The 16,450-nt window shown below is 39.5% G+C and overlaps 1 protein-coding gene across 1 annotated transcript in view; it reads right to left on the reverse strand.

Annotated features, from left to right (window-relative positions):
* Positions 1-16,450, reverse strand: part of LOC116322741 (CUB and sushi domain-containing protein 3-like) — a 374,565-nt gene that overhangs the window by 64,947 nt on the left and 293,168 nt on the right. Inside the window, exons 21-33 of the mRNA XM_039605961.1 lie at positions 16,051-16,239; positions 11,736-11,836; positions 11,485-11,553; positions 11,202-11,358; positions 9,271-9,462; positions 6,960-7,086; positions 6,604-6,806; positions 5,303-5,494; positions 4,826-4,964; positions 4,053-4,240; positions 2,112-2,230; positions 1,830-1,905; positions 1,610-1,726 (exon numbers count right to left, since the gene is read on the reverse strand). Coding sequence (XP_039461895.1) covers positions 1,610-1,726; positions 1,830-1,905; positions 2,112-2,230; positions 4,053-4,240; positions 4,826-4,964; positions 5,303-5,494; positions 6,604-6,806; positions 6,960-7,086; positions 9,271-9,462; positions 11,202-11,358; positions 11,485-11,553; positions 11,736-11,836; positions 16,051-16,239 — 1,869 coding nt within the window. The remainder of the gene's footprint in view (positions 1-1,609; positions 1,727-1,829; positions 1,906-2,111; positions 2,231-4,052; positions 4,241-4,825; positions 4,965-5,302; positions 5,495-6,603; positions 6,807-6,959; positions 7,087-9,270; positions 9,463-11,201; positions 11,359-11,484; positions 11,554-11,735; positions 11,837-16,050; positions 16,240-16,450) is intronic.

Consider the following 16,450-nt stretch of genomic DNA (forward strand, 5'->3'; position numbering starts at 1 on the left):
TGATCACAGCAGTGTTGTCCTTTGCTATGTTAACCTCATCGCTCTCTGTTAGAGAAACGCCTCTGCATGTAAAATCATATACACCCTAGAGATCAGGTCAGCCATCTCCACCAAAGTCTGAACTGATCCACTGAATTTAGAATCAGGTGATTTTAAATGTTTGACTGTTCATTTGAAAGGCCTCTTTACTTCCTAACATCAGTTGGAGAGAAAACTGGGCGCTGATCCCTGTGGAGCTCCCGTGCCTACTGATGAGTTGCCTGAGTGGGTGTCCTCTGCCACGTAATCATCCAACAGGAGGTATAGCATCTCCAACGGGACATATGCCCAGGGTTTTCCCTACGTGCTGGTAAAACTGAAAGAGGCATTTGCACGAAGGGAGAAACATCATCGACCATTAACCAGCCGAGTTTATTTCGATTCCTACATCTCTGATCGCCTGGCAGTTCAAACAGCAGGACTGCTGCAACCTCCAGCCTGGACCATTCAATTGCTGTAATTAAAAACAAGATATTTTACACAAGAATGACAGCTGCTTAAAAATTATGGGCAGCGCTGCAACTTAACAAAACAATCTGTCTTTTCACTCTGTGTGGGAGTTTTGGGAAGGCTCTCTCTGTGTCTTATACAACACGCAGACCAACCAAATGTTAGCTCCTCTCAGTCAGGATTTCTACACGGAGGCGAAAATCCAAAAGCGCAAATATAATGAAACATCAACCATCCATGGCCTTAGGGAGAGCTGAGATTTATTCATAACACCACAGGGCATAATTGGACATAATCCACCAATTACTGATTGTTTATTAAAGCTTAATTCACAGTCAATGAGCAAATAGTTCTAATAATCAGTCAACAATGTTGTTCATTTATGATGTTGTAAACTGATATTGTAGGCACAAATATAAGTTGTCCATCTCCACATTGATGGCATTCTTACTTTGACAACACAAATCTAACTTGGTGTCCACTCGCAGGCTTAAAATACAGTGAAGCTCCATTGATACGTGTAGATTTGAGTCGCACTAGAATACATTAAAATGCAATTCTGTATTCAGCTTGAATTTTGAGTGATATGAATATACCGATGCCGATATTTAATATTCCAGACAAAACTCTTAACAGCTGTGGCAACAATAAGGAATTATTTACAGATTATTTCCCAGCAGAAGCCTTTTAAACCCCCCCTCTAATGATCACCCTCTCAGCACAGCCTCACTGTAACATGAAGAATCTGCTATAATATTCATATCCTTATTTATGTCTGGCTTTGAGACCACCAGTCAAATGTGGCAGTCTCATCTCTAAATGTCACTACAATTATGAAACTCAGGCCTGGAGACAAATTAATGGCTAGAAAGCGTATTTTTTTATCACTTGTAATATAACTGATGTTTCTGCGTGTTTTCAAAACACTGAGGAAGTTTTTCAGAGGGCACCACGAGATTCCTGCAATAAATCTGAAAAGATTTAATGCTGCTCTTTTTCAGTGTAAAAAAAAAGCAATATAATAATTATTTGAAAAGAAACTTGTGGCCACATGTTTAACTTTCAAAGCTGAACACAACTGCATGTCTGAACTCTGTACTGCATAGGTTGTTGAGCTCACCAAACTCTCTTGGTACGGATATAGAGTAGACGCAGGTCTGTCCGGAGGTGTAGTTTCTCGGGAAATTTGGAGATAAAACAGTCCCTTCTGATCCCGTAGAACGACTTCCACATGGGGCTGGAGATTCAGACGTGTGCACAAACAGATAGCAGTGACATTGAAGTCCATACAAGTAAATTCTATTTAAATAGAGTGAGTGACGTGTGTTTTTTCTTTTTACCTTGACAGCTAGGTAATGCCCTGTTCCATCCAGGTCTGCCATCATCACCCATACTGCAGGTCAGAGTAGAATAGCCCTGTAAACAGACAAAAAAGAAAATGTTGTAGGAAAACCAGTCCACGTAACTAATTACCCAGCCAACTAACACCCTGTTTGCTAAATTTCTACCCACCCAGCCGTTCAACAAACCAATGAGCAATCCACCCAGCAACCTAAGAAACAGCTACTCAAATCCCAAAATCCCAAATTCAGTCGACCCCTCAGTCATCCAAGTGGTTGTACCTGCAGTACATATCCTGCTTCACAGTAGAAGGTGACCGTCGAACCCAGCTTATAATCAGATCCCAGCCTGGTCCCATTCAGAACCACACCTGGGTCGAAACAAGATTCCCTCAGCTTGGCTAGATGGAGTAAAGGAAAAAAAAGTGTGAGTTAGAGAGAACATGAGGCAAAGGAAAAGTGACAGGCACACATGAATAATAGGGCAAATTAATAATAACTAAGTCTCTTGCAATAATCAAATGAGGCAGGCATTCCGTTGGCCTTTGTAACAGTCTGTTTGACTTAGCTGTCTTTGCCAAGATGGAGCAAGAACGATAACTTCATCCCCCGGCTTTTGTGTGCTACATGAACCTTGTAAATTATGGCCTTGGCCCCCCTCCCAAAAGATTAGTGGCCACCCGCATCAACTTAAGACTTAATTTCTCAGTCCATGCAAAGTCAGTGTTGACTCTTTTGTGCAAATGAATCCAACTCACACCTTCTTGACAGACTATTTCAATAGACACTGATTCAACAAGGACTTTATGCAGAGAGCAATAATTCTCTTTCATCCTGAATTTAGCATGGTACACATCTATATACACCAAAGTGTGAGTGGTCTTAGTGTGAGGTGAAAGAAAATATTGTCGTTATATTATGCTGAAATTGTGTCATCATGAGTTTCTATTATGTTTACTGTGGAAATCTTAGTTTCCCAAATGGCTTTCTTTATGAAAAACACAAATGACAGAAAACAACATCAAGCAGAGGTGATTTAAAGATTCAAAATTATTTTTCAACAACCAATAATAAAAAAAAATGGCTATAAAAAAATTTGCGGTTGAAATGTTTCAACTTTCCTTGTTTGCATCCTTAAAACAGAGAAGAACATAATAACTTAAAACTGACTGTATATGTAGTGGCCATATTTAAAAGTGATATATAGTTAGGTAAATGTACTGTAGTGTGCAAAGGTCTTAAGCCACTTCCATTTTTGTATATTCTTCTATGAAATTTGGATATTGGTGCAGGATTTATTGGAGCATGCAAACATGGAAACACGGTTTGTACGATTCTAACAAGCTTGAAAGTCAATTTTTGACGTGACCCCAACTATTCTTCAACACAGCCCGAACTCTCTTAGGGAAGCTTTCTTGTAATTTTTTTGAGTAGTTCTGAGAAATAGTACTCTTGAAGGACGCTTAAAGGCCTTCTGCGGGTGTTGTCTAACTTTTGTTTTCTCCAAGATTTTCCCACTCTGCCTCAGTATTGTTGAGGTCTGGGCTCTGGGGAGGCCAACCCATGGCTGAGATGCAGTTCCAAACCACGACACCTCCACTGTGTGTTACAGATGACTGTAGGCACTCACTGTTGTATCTTTCCCCTTAGCTTGTCAGCACACATTGACAATGATGCAAATCAAAAATTCACAATAAGACCTGTTGAAACTGATTTTCAGTCCAGGTCTGACATACGCTTGACAGCCACCCTTCCACTGAGACCATTTCTGATCATGCTTTGGCCAGTAGTAGACGGACTGAAGGGCCTTTCCTCAATTTTTTAAGGACACACTACAAGATATGCCAAGTTTTCAGCAAACAGTCCTTTGAGAATTACCTAGCTGGTGCAAAAATACTATTGTATGCCTGTCAAACGATGTTATCTTTGGCACTTTTCACAGATTTACCTAAATAAAAGTAAAATACAAAGAAATGAGAGGTGACCCAAGACTATTGCACAGTATTGTAAACTGTTAAATGATGCAGGGGAAAAAATGCACTCCTTTCTCTTCTGTAAATGTGATTATACTTCAAATTTCTTTGCCTATCACACTTTATCAAAATTTGCCTGTGTTATTCATATGACCTCTGTGAGAATGCAAAGTGTGGTTTTAGGTGCTGCCCGATTCAGTAAGAATTCAATTTAAATGAGAGATGTGGTACTATTAGCAGACCATTATACCTTTGTATTCCAGGTGAAATCCAGTGTAAGAAACCGATCCATCACTACGGAACGCTAAAAGCATTGTATTTGAACTGCTCTCTATCCGCTCTGGGAGTTTGCTGTCCTGGAAGCTACCAATGAGAGGACTGTTGCTATCCGGACCGTCGTAGATGTACAGGAAATCATAGTTTGGCTCAATGTTGAAACTAAAGGTAAAGGAAGACAGAGACAAATAAGGAAGAGAAAGAAAGTCAACAAAAATTCAAGGATAAAGTATCTACGATGAATTCAGTGGTTTTTAGAGTTGTTTTGTTTGTCATTCGTACCACAAAGCAAGCACGGCTTTTGAAAGCGGTGAAAGCTCAATAGATTTTCAAAGCACTTAAAGCTAGAAGTTCCCACTTCTTGAAAAAAAGTCATAATTTTACATGGTTTTCAACCTTGCACAAAGCAAAAACAAGGTTGATTATTTCATTTTACTCTCGTTTACCTGCAGGAAAAATACCCTAAAATTTTAATTTTCAGCAAGCTAAAACAAAAGAGTCTTTTGGTCTGTTGCTCCAACAGTTTGTCCAAATTGAAATGATTGCCAGAAAATTTAGCATTAGAACTTACTGCCAGCAAAAAAGGATATCCAGGTTTTCAGTCTTCAAATGGAGCCAGCTCAGCTTGGACAGGCTTTTAGTCTACTGTCATTCCATTTCACATTTCACTCGGCAGTAACATTTGTCTAGTGAAGAGGTTTTAAAAAGCTCAATCGAGCTGAACTGGAAAGTAGCATTGTAGGTTACCTGATGAAGGCCAGTGACAGGACGTAGTCTGGGTTGACAGCAATGAGCCAGTCACAATCTTTTGAGTGAGGGTAAGGATGCGGGTAGTTAGGAGAGAGGATAAATCCATTGGAGCCTGTTAGATTTCCTCCACAAGGAGCTAAAGTGGGAACACAGGTCAAGATTGACATCCATTTTGACAAAGCCTTGAAATGTCATAACATTTAAATATTCTCTCAAGCTCAACCATACCGGAAAGAAAAAAAAACCCCTTTGTGTACCATGCATCAGAGTGTGGAGAAAACTGCTACTGAATGAGAAGCTTCATTAAAAAGCAAAAGAATGAAAATATGTGAATAGAATAAAGCGTGACCTTTTTATACAGCTCTCCTATAAGTCACAGACATATGTGTCCTTGAGTGAGACAATACCTCCAGCTGTATATGCAGTACATTTATTGTGCGTCCCTATAGAATCTATGAAAGTTGGAGTGTTCACCTATGCAGACAGGTGGGCTGGGCTGCCAGTAGTATCTGTTATCCACTTGTATACAGGTTATTTTGTCGTCCCCCTGGAGCTCATATCCTGGGTCACACTGAAAGGACACTGAATCCCCCGGCTCACGGCCATCTCCACTACGACTGCCATTCATCGGTACTCCTGGGTCCCTGCAGGCTGTAGCTACTGAGCCTGGACAGATAGGGGATAGGAACAAAGCAGGGAATAGAGGAGAAAGAGGGGAGCAATTACAGAAAACTGTGTCACACCAGGTATCTAATGCTTTAATCCAGTGCATAAAAACAGCACCACTTCAACTAACTAATGGGTCCTACGTAAGTTAATTTTGTTCCGGTTAGGTGAAGGTCTTTGAAGCAGCATAATTATATAGCTTTTTATTCCCTTTTTTATTAACGGAACTACCCATTGAAGAGCATAGACACAACAACAGTAGTCTAGATGAAACCTATCTGTTATATTTTATATCTTTCTAGCAGTGTTGGGGAGTAACGGAATACATGTACCACCGTTACGTATTTAAAATACAAAATATGAGTAACTGTATTCCGTTACAGATACCGTTTACAAAGGTGGTATTCAGAATACAGTTACTTTGTTGAAATGAAGGATTACATGGCGGTATTTTCCTGTTTCATAAGGCTATGCACTCTCTATTTTTGGTTTCCACGCCGGTGGAAACCCAAACAAAACACGCATTAAGAGGCCCTAATGCCTGTGTCTCAATCTCGCGGCCCATGTCACCCCTACTTGCGGCATAATGACGTGAAGAAATATTTTTAAAAATTATTATTCAAAAAATTATTTAATATGAAGGCAATAGGCAGAGTGTTACAGGCATAGCCTATGTAGCCTCATGGGCAGCGTACTCCGTGCTGCAGGGAGAATGGACTGCTATACCCGTTATGTGTCTGTGAGCGAGGAAGGGAGAAAAAGGAGAGCCGAACAGTACGAGCTGTCACCGAGCAGAAACGGGAGATGGAAGCATGTAAATATAATAATAACCACTGCAGCCAAAAAGAGTGCCTGACGAGCCCAGATGTGAGTAAGCTGTTAAGACTCGACTGTACACTGTGTTCGTGTTTTCCTCCGAAACTATAAGTTCCGTTGGAGCAGCCTTTCAACGCCTCTCTCTGTCTCTCGCTGGCAAAGTTGACCCAGAAAATACGGAATACGTTACAAAATACATTTTGGGGCATGTATTCTGTAATCTGTAGTGGAATACATTTTAAAAGTAACCTTCCCAACACTGCTTTCTAGTTAGATTTAATTTCATCACTTACTAGAAAACTGTATGGCAAATCCAGACTTGCTGATGTAAAAGTCAGTCTCAAACTGAACCGTGACTGTGTTCAGTGTCGAGTGGATTCCTTCAGGGAGCAGAGACCCACTGAGCTCTGCCAAAGACATTTCATTCTCAGGTGGCCCATCCCAAACCTTCAGCATGTCATGGCTGGCTTCAGTGTCAAAGGCCAGAAACTGGAGGCTGTAAAATAAGAGGAAAATAATAAGAATAAAGTTTAATTAAAGCAAGAATATGTTCATCAAAACCATTTTTATACAAACTGATTTCACTTCACGCATAAGTTTACACTATGCTTAATGTATTGATCAAAAGCCTTAATAAGATCATCTGTACCTCACAATATTTCCCGAGTCCACCTCGATGGTCCAGGTGCAGCGAAGGTTATTGTCGTATGGGAAAGGGTATCCGGGGGAGAGGATCCTCCCTGACGACTCACCCTTAAAACGACCCCCACACTCCGCTACAGGGATAAATAACGTCACACACACTTATTTTTAAACAAACTGTAAAAATGTCTTTGATTAGCACCTTTGTGACAACATTACAAACCCATCACTGCAGCCCAACGGATGGCCAGTTGATGTGTGTGTATGTGCGCTGTGACAAGCCAACCATTTATCTGTCTGTGGCAATTGTTTGTCAAGGCAATCAGATCCAGTAGGTGCACCTCAGAGGCCACTGATTAAACGATCACCAAGGAGACAAATGGATAAAGAAAGAAGCTAACTCTTATCCGCTGAGTCTCTCTGTCTTTCTCACTCTATATCACGCGCAGGAGATGAAGAGAAGAGGAGAAAAGAGGAGGAAGAAGACACAAAGTGCTGATCCTGCATTCCTCCCTAAAGAAATCACAGCACATTATATAACAGAAAATAATTCCCCCTTCTCTCTTTGTCTCTCTCGGTTATATATTTTCACAATCTTCATCCCCTCTCTGCTTTTCCTCCTTCTCCATGTTCCCCCTCCCTCAGGCTCTCCTCCCTTCATCACTGGAATATATTATCTCGGGTAATAGGAGCGATATTAAGAGTTTGGAAGGAGAAAAGACGGAGAAAGAGAGAGGGAGAGGGAAAGAGGGAGAGAAAAGGAGAGAACCAAGGGGGTAAAGAAGGAAAACCTGTGAGTAATAAGAAGAAGAAATATAATATTAAGACTGGAGGTTAGATGAGGTCACAGCGTGTCACTGTTAAAATATAAAGTCAGAGCATTTCAGCCAGTAGTTTTATGAGTCTTTCATTATTGATAGTGTGAAGGAGGGAGACTTATTAGTCTGAATCCAAAATCAGAAAGTTCAGAGGCAGCAGTGAAGGAAAAAAAAATGGTCCTAAAACACTGGACTGGCTGTTATGCTTATAGCTCCCATGCAAAGCAGCAACAGCAGCCATTCTATTTGTCACTTTAAATAAGCCTAACATTTGTTTGGGTTTAATTAGAGGATGCAATCATTCAACCATGTGCTAACTGGAAGAAATAACAACATATCCGAATTAAGTCCAAATAATATTCAAATCACAGCATTTTAGGTACATTCCAGTACACTGATAAATATGTGAGTGTGTGTTTATTTTTCAAGCGAGAGAAGCCCGAAACTGCATAGCCAGTGAAAGACTACGGTCGACTTCTCGATATCAATACTTCGGACTGTTGTTTTGCATCAGTTTGAAACCTTGGAAAATGAATTAAAAAGGCGACGATGGCATAATTGAGTATTAAGCAACGTGTCGATACTAAGTGGGGAGTTGTCTCCACAGAATGCTTTTAAACAAAGCCAAATCAAATTGAATAAAATGAGTTTATGAAGAAATTCTCAACAGCGCGTTTGTAGCTTAGCCCTTCATGTGCCGAGAGTTGCGTGGAGGTTATGTGTGCTTTATGTCGGGGCACGTCTGAGTACATAACACAGCACTGGAAGAATATAAGGGCAGCCGCCAGGAACGGAAAGAAAATCTGCCACTGCAGAAAAGGTAGTGCATCAGTTGGGCCGAGGGATTCCAGGTGGTATAATGCCGAATAAATAGGCTTTTCATTGGGACTTTAAAACTACAACAGCGTGTGATATCCAGGGAAAACCAAGAAAGGTGATTCTACAGGAAATTGGCCCCCATCTGTTTTCCTTCCAGATAACTGAATTAACATCCTGCAATCAAATGTTGCATAAAGCTGCAAGTCACTTTCTAATCTAGTACAGAACAAACCTGGTATAATAATGCTTCCTGATACCTAAAGATATGTGTGTGTGTGTTAGTTGAATTCTAGATAAATAGCCATTCCAGCTAAAGAACACAATGCACAGACGTAAAGACTTTTATAATTACATTGACGTTCATTCACTGGAAAGATCCTGCACTGATTTTTTATTGAAATGATACCAACACACTTTTCAGCTATCGCGTAACTCTGAATCTATTCAACTAAGTGCTGTGGAACGCACACTACACAGCATTAAATGCAACAAGATCAATTTAAATCTAAGAAATAAAATTACCTCTCCCTCCCAAGCTTATTAAAGATTGTTATTCAAGGTCGGAAACATAATGCATCTGTGCAGGACTCTGCGTGCCTTCAAAAATCTCTGTGTGTGTTTGTGTGTTTAAATCAGACCTTCTTTCAGAGTGTTATTGGCTTCAGATACTAAAGGACGTACCTATACAAGAAGGCAGAGGGTTATCCCAGGCTCTCCTTTCACCCGTCATACACTTCAGCGTAGAAGCCCCATGTAGAGTGTAACCAGGCTCGCATCTATATGTGATGCTGCTCCCAGAAAAATGACCTTGGTCGTTGACCTTGAAGCCAAACTGAGGCACGCCTGGGTCTTCACAATGAGACAACTCAAAACCTAGAAAGAGTCATAAAAAAGACAAAAGAGCTTCACAGTATGTACTTTTTAAAATACTCACTAAGGGATATCCAAGGCCCACAAGAGAAAGAGAATTAGTTTTATTTAGATGCTTAGATGCGCAGCAATATTCCCTTAATATCTGGCCCACTCAAGGATTCTGTTTATGAGCTTGCTGATATCACAGATCCTGTTAAGCTCTCATCCCGTTTTAATAACAAAACTGAAAAAGATACATGAGACATACCATTATTAGGAATGATACTGGAGCGTGTATACACCTTATCCAATTTAATGTTGTTTTTCACAGTCAGTGTAAGCTCAGTTTCCATGGTAATATTCGGAATATTTGTTCGCAGTTTTGGAGAGCGAGATATGAATAGGTATATAAATAGCTTATCCTTATAAGACCATAACCGGGATTTGATCTACGGCATTACCTGGAAGACGAGGTGCACCGGGATTTGAGTTATCTCCTGGCAGACTGCTGTAGGTGCATGTCTAAATCCTTAAAAGAATGGCTATTTGGAAAGCTATACTTACTATTGAGCAACAATAGCACATTTGTCATCATCCTGACATCAAGTGTGAACAGTTTCCCATCTAAAATTGTTCTCTCTTTGTTAGATATGTATAAGGAAGCAAACCACCATGCATTATTCATTCGACCACATCTCGGGAGTTTTATTGAATTACAGCCTCTATATGAAATGTAACACTAAACAAACAGAGGCAAAGTACTACAATCTCAAAATTGCTGCTGCTGCTAATGTGCTTTGTTTTATATGGTAAAATAACTTTTACCTGGAAAAGTATGAAAACAGCAAAGGTCTAAGTAAGCAATCCTCTGCGCCAACACAGTACAGAGACAACACAACTTCAAAGTGAATAATACTAAGCTATCACCCTTCATGACACCATTTAAACAATTAGAATTCCAACTGTGCGTCTAAGAGGGCACTGCCAAATGTGGGTGTGCTTTGGTGAACATCAAAACACACCTTTACCACTTCGTCCTACGCTGAAAGCTTTGTTAATCAAACGTGACATGTTTCTTCTGATCGTTTCAGTGGAAAAATTCATATTTACTTCTGTGATCCATCCATCTATTTAGAGTTAAACTGTTCTAGTGAGCCTGTTAGATTTGTCAGAAATCAGCAGTCGTCATGAGGCATCTAACTGGTTAATAATTTAAGACATACTGCTAAAATGTATTTACATCTGCCCAAGATAATCCAAAAAAATCAAAGATTAGACAAAGACACTGGCAGAGTCAATACAAAACGTGCTTTTAAATGATGATTAATTCATTTATTATGCAAAAATTTCCAAACCTGCCTGGCCCTGTGTGAAAATGTAATTGTCTGCTAAACCTAATAACTTATAACTGGTTATACCACCTTTGGCAGCATCAAGTACAATAAGGCATTTGTGATAACTGGCTGTGAGCCTTGAAATTTTGTCCCACTCCTCTTTGCAGAATTGTTTTAATTCAGATACAAGCATGAACAGCCTGTTTAAGGTCATGCCAAAGAATCTCAATCTGACTTAAGTCCTATGCCACTCTAAAACTCCCATTTCATGAACTCTGACCTTAACTGAGGCAAGTAAAGCCTGAAGTTCTTTACATGTTGTTCTGGGTTCTTTTGTCACATCCTGAATGAATCTTCAAGGAAGTCTTGGAGAAACAGATTAGGCCTTAGCTCTATACTAAACAGTGGTGTTCACTGCTAACTTACTTGAGTACACCAATTTGAATCCTTCTCCTGTGTTTTCCGCATCGCTGTAGAATTCCAACCAGAGGTGGTTTGAAGTCGAAATGAGCGTCAGCCCCAACATGGATGATCCAGTAAATGCTCCGAGAACATGGGCTGTGTTGTCTTTACCGTCATAAATCTGTAACAACAGCAAAATGCACACCGGATGCATCACATGCAGCATGAACTAATTTAATTCATTTATTTTTGCTGTGTTTGACACTGATATCTGGCAAGAGCAATGACCACATATGAGTGAGTTTACTTTGAGTATATCGCCCTGGGCAAGATGAAAGGTTCTTGCAGAGATGTTGATTCCTTTCCCAGCTTGAACCTGAGGTCAACATCAAATCAAAATTAGCACTAATGACCCACATAGCAGGTGACAAACCCTCACAAAGGTCTGAAGACTGGTAATACATTTGACATCTCTTAAACACATGCAATGATCAATACCATTATTTTTCTCAATAAAAACTCGTGTCATGTATATTCTGAAACGTTAAGATCTGTGACCTGGATGCTGTAGATGCACTCGTGGTTGTTATCGTAGTTCATTGGGTAGTTTGGGGAGAGCAGTATCCCTTCATTATTTATGACTGAAGAACCACACTCCGCTGAAGACAGGGGACAGAAAGGAGACAATTAAAAAATGCACAATATTGAGACATTGGTTTAATTCTTAAGAGGCTTATAAGGATGTGGAGTGGTCATGTGAACAAGCTTTTGTTGTGCTGCAAATTGACCTGCATTTAAAGCTTTAATGATAAACAAAAGCCATGTTTTGCAGCTTACTAAAGAGGCTTGTGGCTTTTTAAAGTCGTTTGGTCCTACCAGATAAAAGTTTTTGCCCATTTTCTGTGCAGCTAGGGGGAACGCAGGCTGTCCTCGGAGTAATAATCAGTAACATTCCTTTATTTGTTAACTAAAGGCTAGGTGAATTTAATTTGAAAAAAAAACAACAAAAAACTCTCTTATATTAGTTGATATGAATGATAAGATTGCAAACTTCACCTGAAGTTATCTATTCCTTGCACTTCTTTCGCGTGCCCTCCATGTACAGTATCCATGTCCCTTTCCTCTCTTTTTCATTCCCTCTCCCTAACGTTCTCCCCCTCTCTGTGTCTCCACTGGTGTAATGGTCGTATTACAGCTGCCATATCGTCAATAAATCACACCGCTATAGTTTCCATTTAGAAAATTACCTCTTCACCCTCTCTCTCTCTTTCCTCTTTAACTTCCTCCCTCTTGCGCTCTCTCTACTCTATGAATAGTGCCTCCTTTGCTCCCCTTTACTTCAATCAACTTTCCTTTTCCACTTCTCCTGAGTTTTCATTCTCTTCCATCTCTTGTTTCCTCTTTTTATTTTTTCCTCCCGCTTCTGATGGCATCCAGAAATAATAAAAAAGTAGAAAAAAAAAACAAGACAAAAGAACATTGGATTTCTCAAACTGCAAAGAAACATCTCTGGAAGCTCTCCAACTCTTTCATGGGGGAAAAAAATGCTGTAAAGAATTAAAAAGAGCCACACATAAAACCACAAACACAGACCACCAAAGTTATACTTTATGCCTGCACAGCATATCTCTCGGTTAATTAAAATAACAAAAAAACCCACCCTAACTATTGTGTGCTTAGTAAAAGCAAACAAGAAAAAGTTATTTTATAGCCAAAACATAAGACAAAGCCTATTGTTGGTCCTCGAATCTTCCCTTCTTCCTCCGTTCTTCACCTGTGATGTGTACCATCATGCAGCAATGCAACAAAATACGCAGAAACTAAATATAGCAAACTGCACAACACCCCAGAACAGCGGCACGCAACACCACTCCCACCTTTCTGTATTATAAATCTTGTCACGTTGATGAAAGAACGAAGGAACCAAAGCCGTGTACAATGGCGCTGAGAACATCATGCAAAGCTGAAAATTAGATTGGAGAGTAAAATCTACTCACACGTAGCCTAAAATTAAAAAGTCGTATAGTGTTGCTGCTTTTTACTAGAATTGGATTGGTCTGGCTTTCTTTGTAATTTCTCAAAAATATTATGTGTAAGATGACTAATTCCATGAGCAAGTGCAGAAATGTAGAGTCTCTTTCGCTATGTGCTTTTACTGCTGTCACTTGTAGATACTACTAACTGTACCCAAATCAAATCTTACTTTACACACTTCTCGCCTGAATTCCCTGAGGTTAACTGCACATGATAATGATTCCCACTGATAAACTTGTGCTTTAAATTAGACTTATCCTATCTATTTAAGAGCAGGCGGTAGTAATTCTCTGGAGGAAAGGTAGCAATTGAGAGGAAAGTGCCTTGATCAAAGACAATCTCCTGAGTATTCCTTATACACCCAGAATAGCTCAAAACCAACACAGAGGCAGGCAAAAAGCACGGCATTTCAGTATTTCTTCTTTTTTTAATCAGTGTGATTGCTTTCATCGTCCATTATTAGCCCAAACAAATTAGGCTTAAATGCATTTTCCTTGACAAAAAATGTGTATGTGTGACATCCAAGACATGAACTGCTTGTTTTTATTGTATGGTAATGTTTTTAAAACCTAGTGAGGAAGTCATTATTTTGCCCTTTAAACCAATTGCTCATTTGTGCATTGATTAATTATTAAAAAAAATTATAAAGCCTTGCATATAAACGCATTTTCCAGTTCACAGGTGAAGGACTTATTTCAAATAGGCATATTTTTAGTGCAATCTGTGCCACTCAGAGTATACATTTTAATAATAAAACCACCATTCTCGTTTTTTAGTGCATTCAAACACTGGGCTTTTACTTCCCATTGTAGTATATGCTACTTTTTGTTTGCTGTGTGTATTACTGGCATAGTGCTACAGTTACACTGAGTTGGATTAGTGCTCAATATGGTGCCTAAACCTACTGTAAATCTGATTGCATGTTTATCACATCGTAAAAGCCTTTCTCAGTCTGTGTTCTGACTTTGAAGTTGTTTGTCTCAAATCTCTTGTCTCAAAGATTTTATATAGTGTGTATATCTTAATATTGTTTTCTGTCTACCTTTATGACTTCAGTTTATTAAGCAAGTATTAAAGTATCGGGGGAAAAAATTACAACTTTTTCCAGTATTTAAAAAAAACAAAAAAACAACTGTATTATTTCAGATAATGTCCTTGCCAGTAAATTTCAAAATTATAAAAGGTGATAAAGGAATGTGAACAGGACATAAATGTCAGCCTGCTAGGGACTCCTGGAGAAATATCACTGGCATTTTCTGCTCATCCACTAATTGGAAATTGGCTGATACAAACGCTGTTCTCTGAAGTACCATTAAGTTTGGACTGACCGTTTAATATATATTTTTTGGAACAGCTGAACATAAAGGATGTTTCTGTAGCTACAGCCAGAGGTCAATTATAATTTTCACTTCAAAGGTGGAAGAACAAAGACCACACGTTCTACTCATGTGTGTTAGTTAACTATGTCATCTAAAACATGGATCTTTGACTGTGACCAAACTGTGTAAGGGTTTCTGTTCATTCCAACTTCAAGACTTCATCAGTGTAACAATTCAACACCTTTTCAAAAGACCTGAGCTCATCAGTCCGTCAGTCTTACTTGTGTTGGTTTATGTGTAAGGAAATAAATGATATTGATGATATCAAGGGAAGCTGAGTTACTTTTTAACTGTAATCACTATTTACTTCTTCATCTATCCATCCATCTGTCCTGCCCCGATCTCATCCTTCCTGGGGGGACACTAAGATATTCCCAAGACAGCTAAGAGATACAGTCTCTCTATCACCTTCTAGATCTTCCCCAGGGCCTCCTTTCAGTGGGACATACCCCAAGCACCTCACTTCGGATGCCTCACCCATGTGTCGTCCTAGTCAGACACCCAAACCATCTCAATGAGGTATAGTGGCTCTGCTCTGAGCTGCTTCTGAGCTGGGTAAGCTTCTTGTAAAAATGTTAATTTGGTTTCCGAAATACAGCTGACAATGGAAATCCCACTCTCGCTACAGTTATAGAGAGACTGAATAGTTTGCAGGAATGAACCAGACACCCCTGATTCTTGATGCACTCCCCACAGAGCAGCATGAGGGACGTGGCCGTATGCCCTTTCTGACACATTCGGCCAACTCTCACATATCATTGAGAATGTAAAGAGCTGACTGATGTTTCATGAACTCCTGAACCTGAGGTTTGACTAGCAGTCAGACTCATCTCTCCAGTACTCTATATCCCCTCTTGTGGGTAGAAAGGTCATATGGATCTTTCAGACTGGGTACAGCATAGCCCCAAGGGTTAAGACCAAAGCACCAAGCACTTCCCTTCAAGCCCTAGGCTTGGCTCCAGGGTGGGCACAAGTTACCCTGTTATGGGAAGGGTTACTTGGTCCCCTGATCTCACAGTGGGTGTTCTGCTAGTTATTTCTATTTTATTTCCATCAGTTTGAGAGTTTGAATTTATGTAATTATTGAGACATTTTATAAAACTATATAAAGACATGACTTGTTTTTGTTTTATTTTAAGTACCACTGGACTTAACTGCTCACTGCTACTTTATTATGATTGGATCTTATGTATTAGATACATATATATGTGTCTTTGGTTTTTACTTTTATTTATTTATGATATTTGTTGTTTGACGACTTTTTGGAAGTCAGATAATACCTCAGGAACTATAAAGATTAGCCAATCCAGTCAAATCCAGTGTGGCACATTTACAATTCACAGAGCTTGGTAACTCAGAAGGATACAAAAAAATAAAAATAAAGTATCTGCACGGTTTTAGTACAAGACACAAACAACTAAACACCCACAGCACCTGACCGGTAACAATTAAACACGTACCGACACATCTAGGTAAAGGAGCGCTCCACATTCTTCGCCCGCCTCCCAGACAGATTAACTCTGGTGAACCCTCCAGGCGGTATCCCATGTTACAGGAAAAAGACAAAGTGTCTCCAACACCAAAACTGTAGCCATTTCTCCTGCCAAAGCGAGGCATGCCGGGGTCCTCACATGGCTCCAAAGTATATTCTGCAGAAAAAAATAAATGAATTACATTAAACACATTATTATAATATAACAGACAGCAGGTCAAAATGTAAAATAACTTTTCTTTAATTCTGACTAAAAAGCCACAACCAGACAAATGTACTACATATACTATTCGTAGGAGATATGACATCATCTCTGCATGTAAATACATAAAATGTCAACTTTATTTATAGATTTCTGGAACAAGTGC

This window comes from Oreochromis aureus, linkage group 22 (genome assembly GCF_013358895.1).
Source record: "Oreochromis aureus strain Israel breed Guangdong linkage group 22, ZZ_aureus, whole genome shotgun sequence".
Lineage (NCBI taxonomy): Eukaryota > Metazoa > Chordata > Actinopteri > Cichliformes > Cichlidae > Oreochromis > Oreochromis aureus.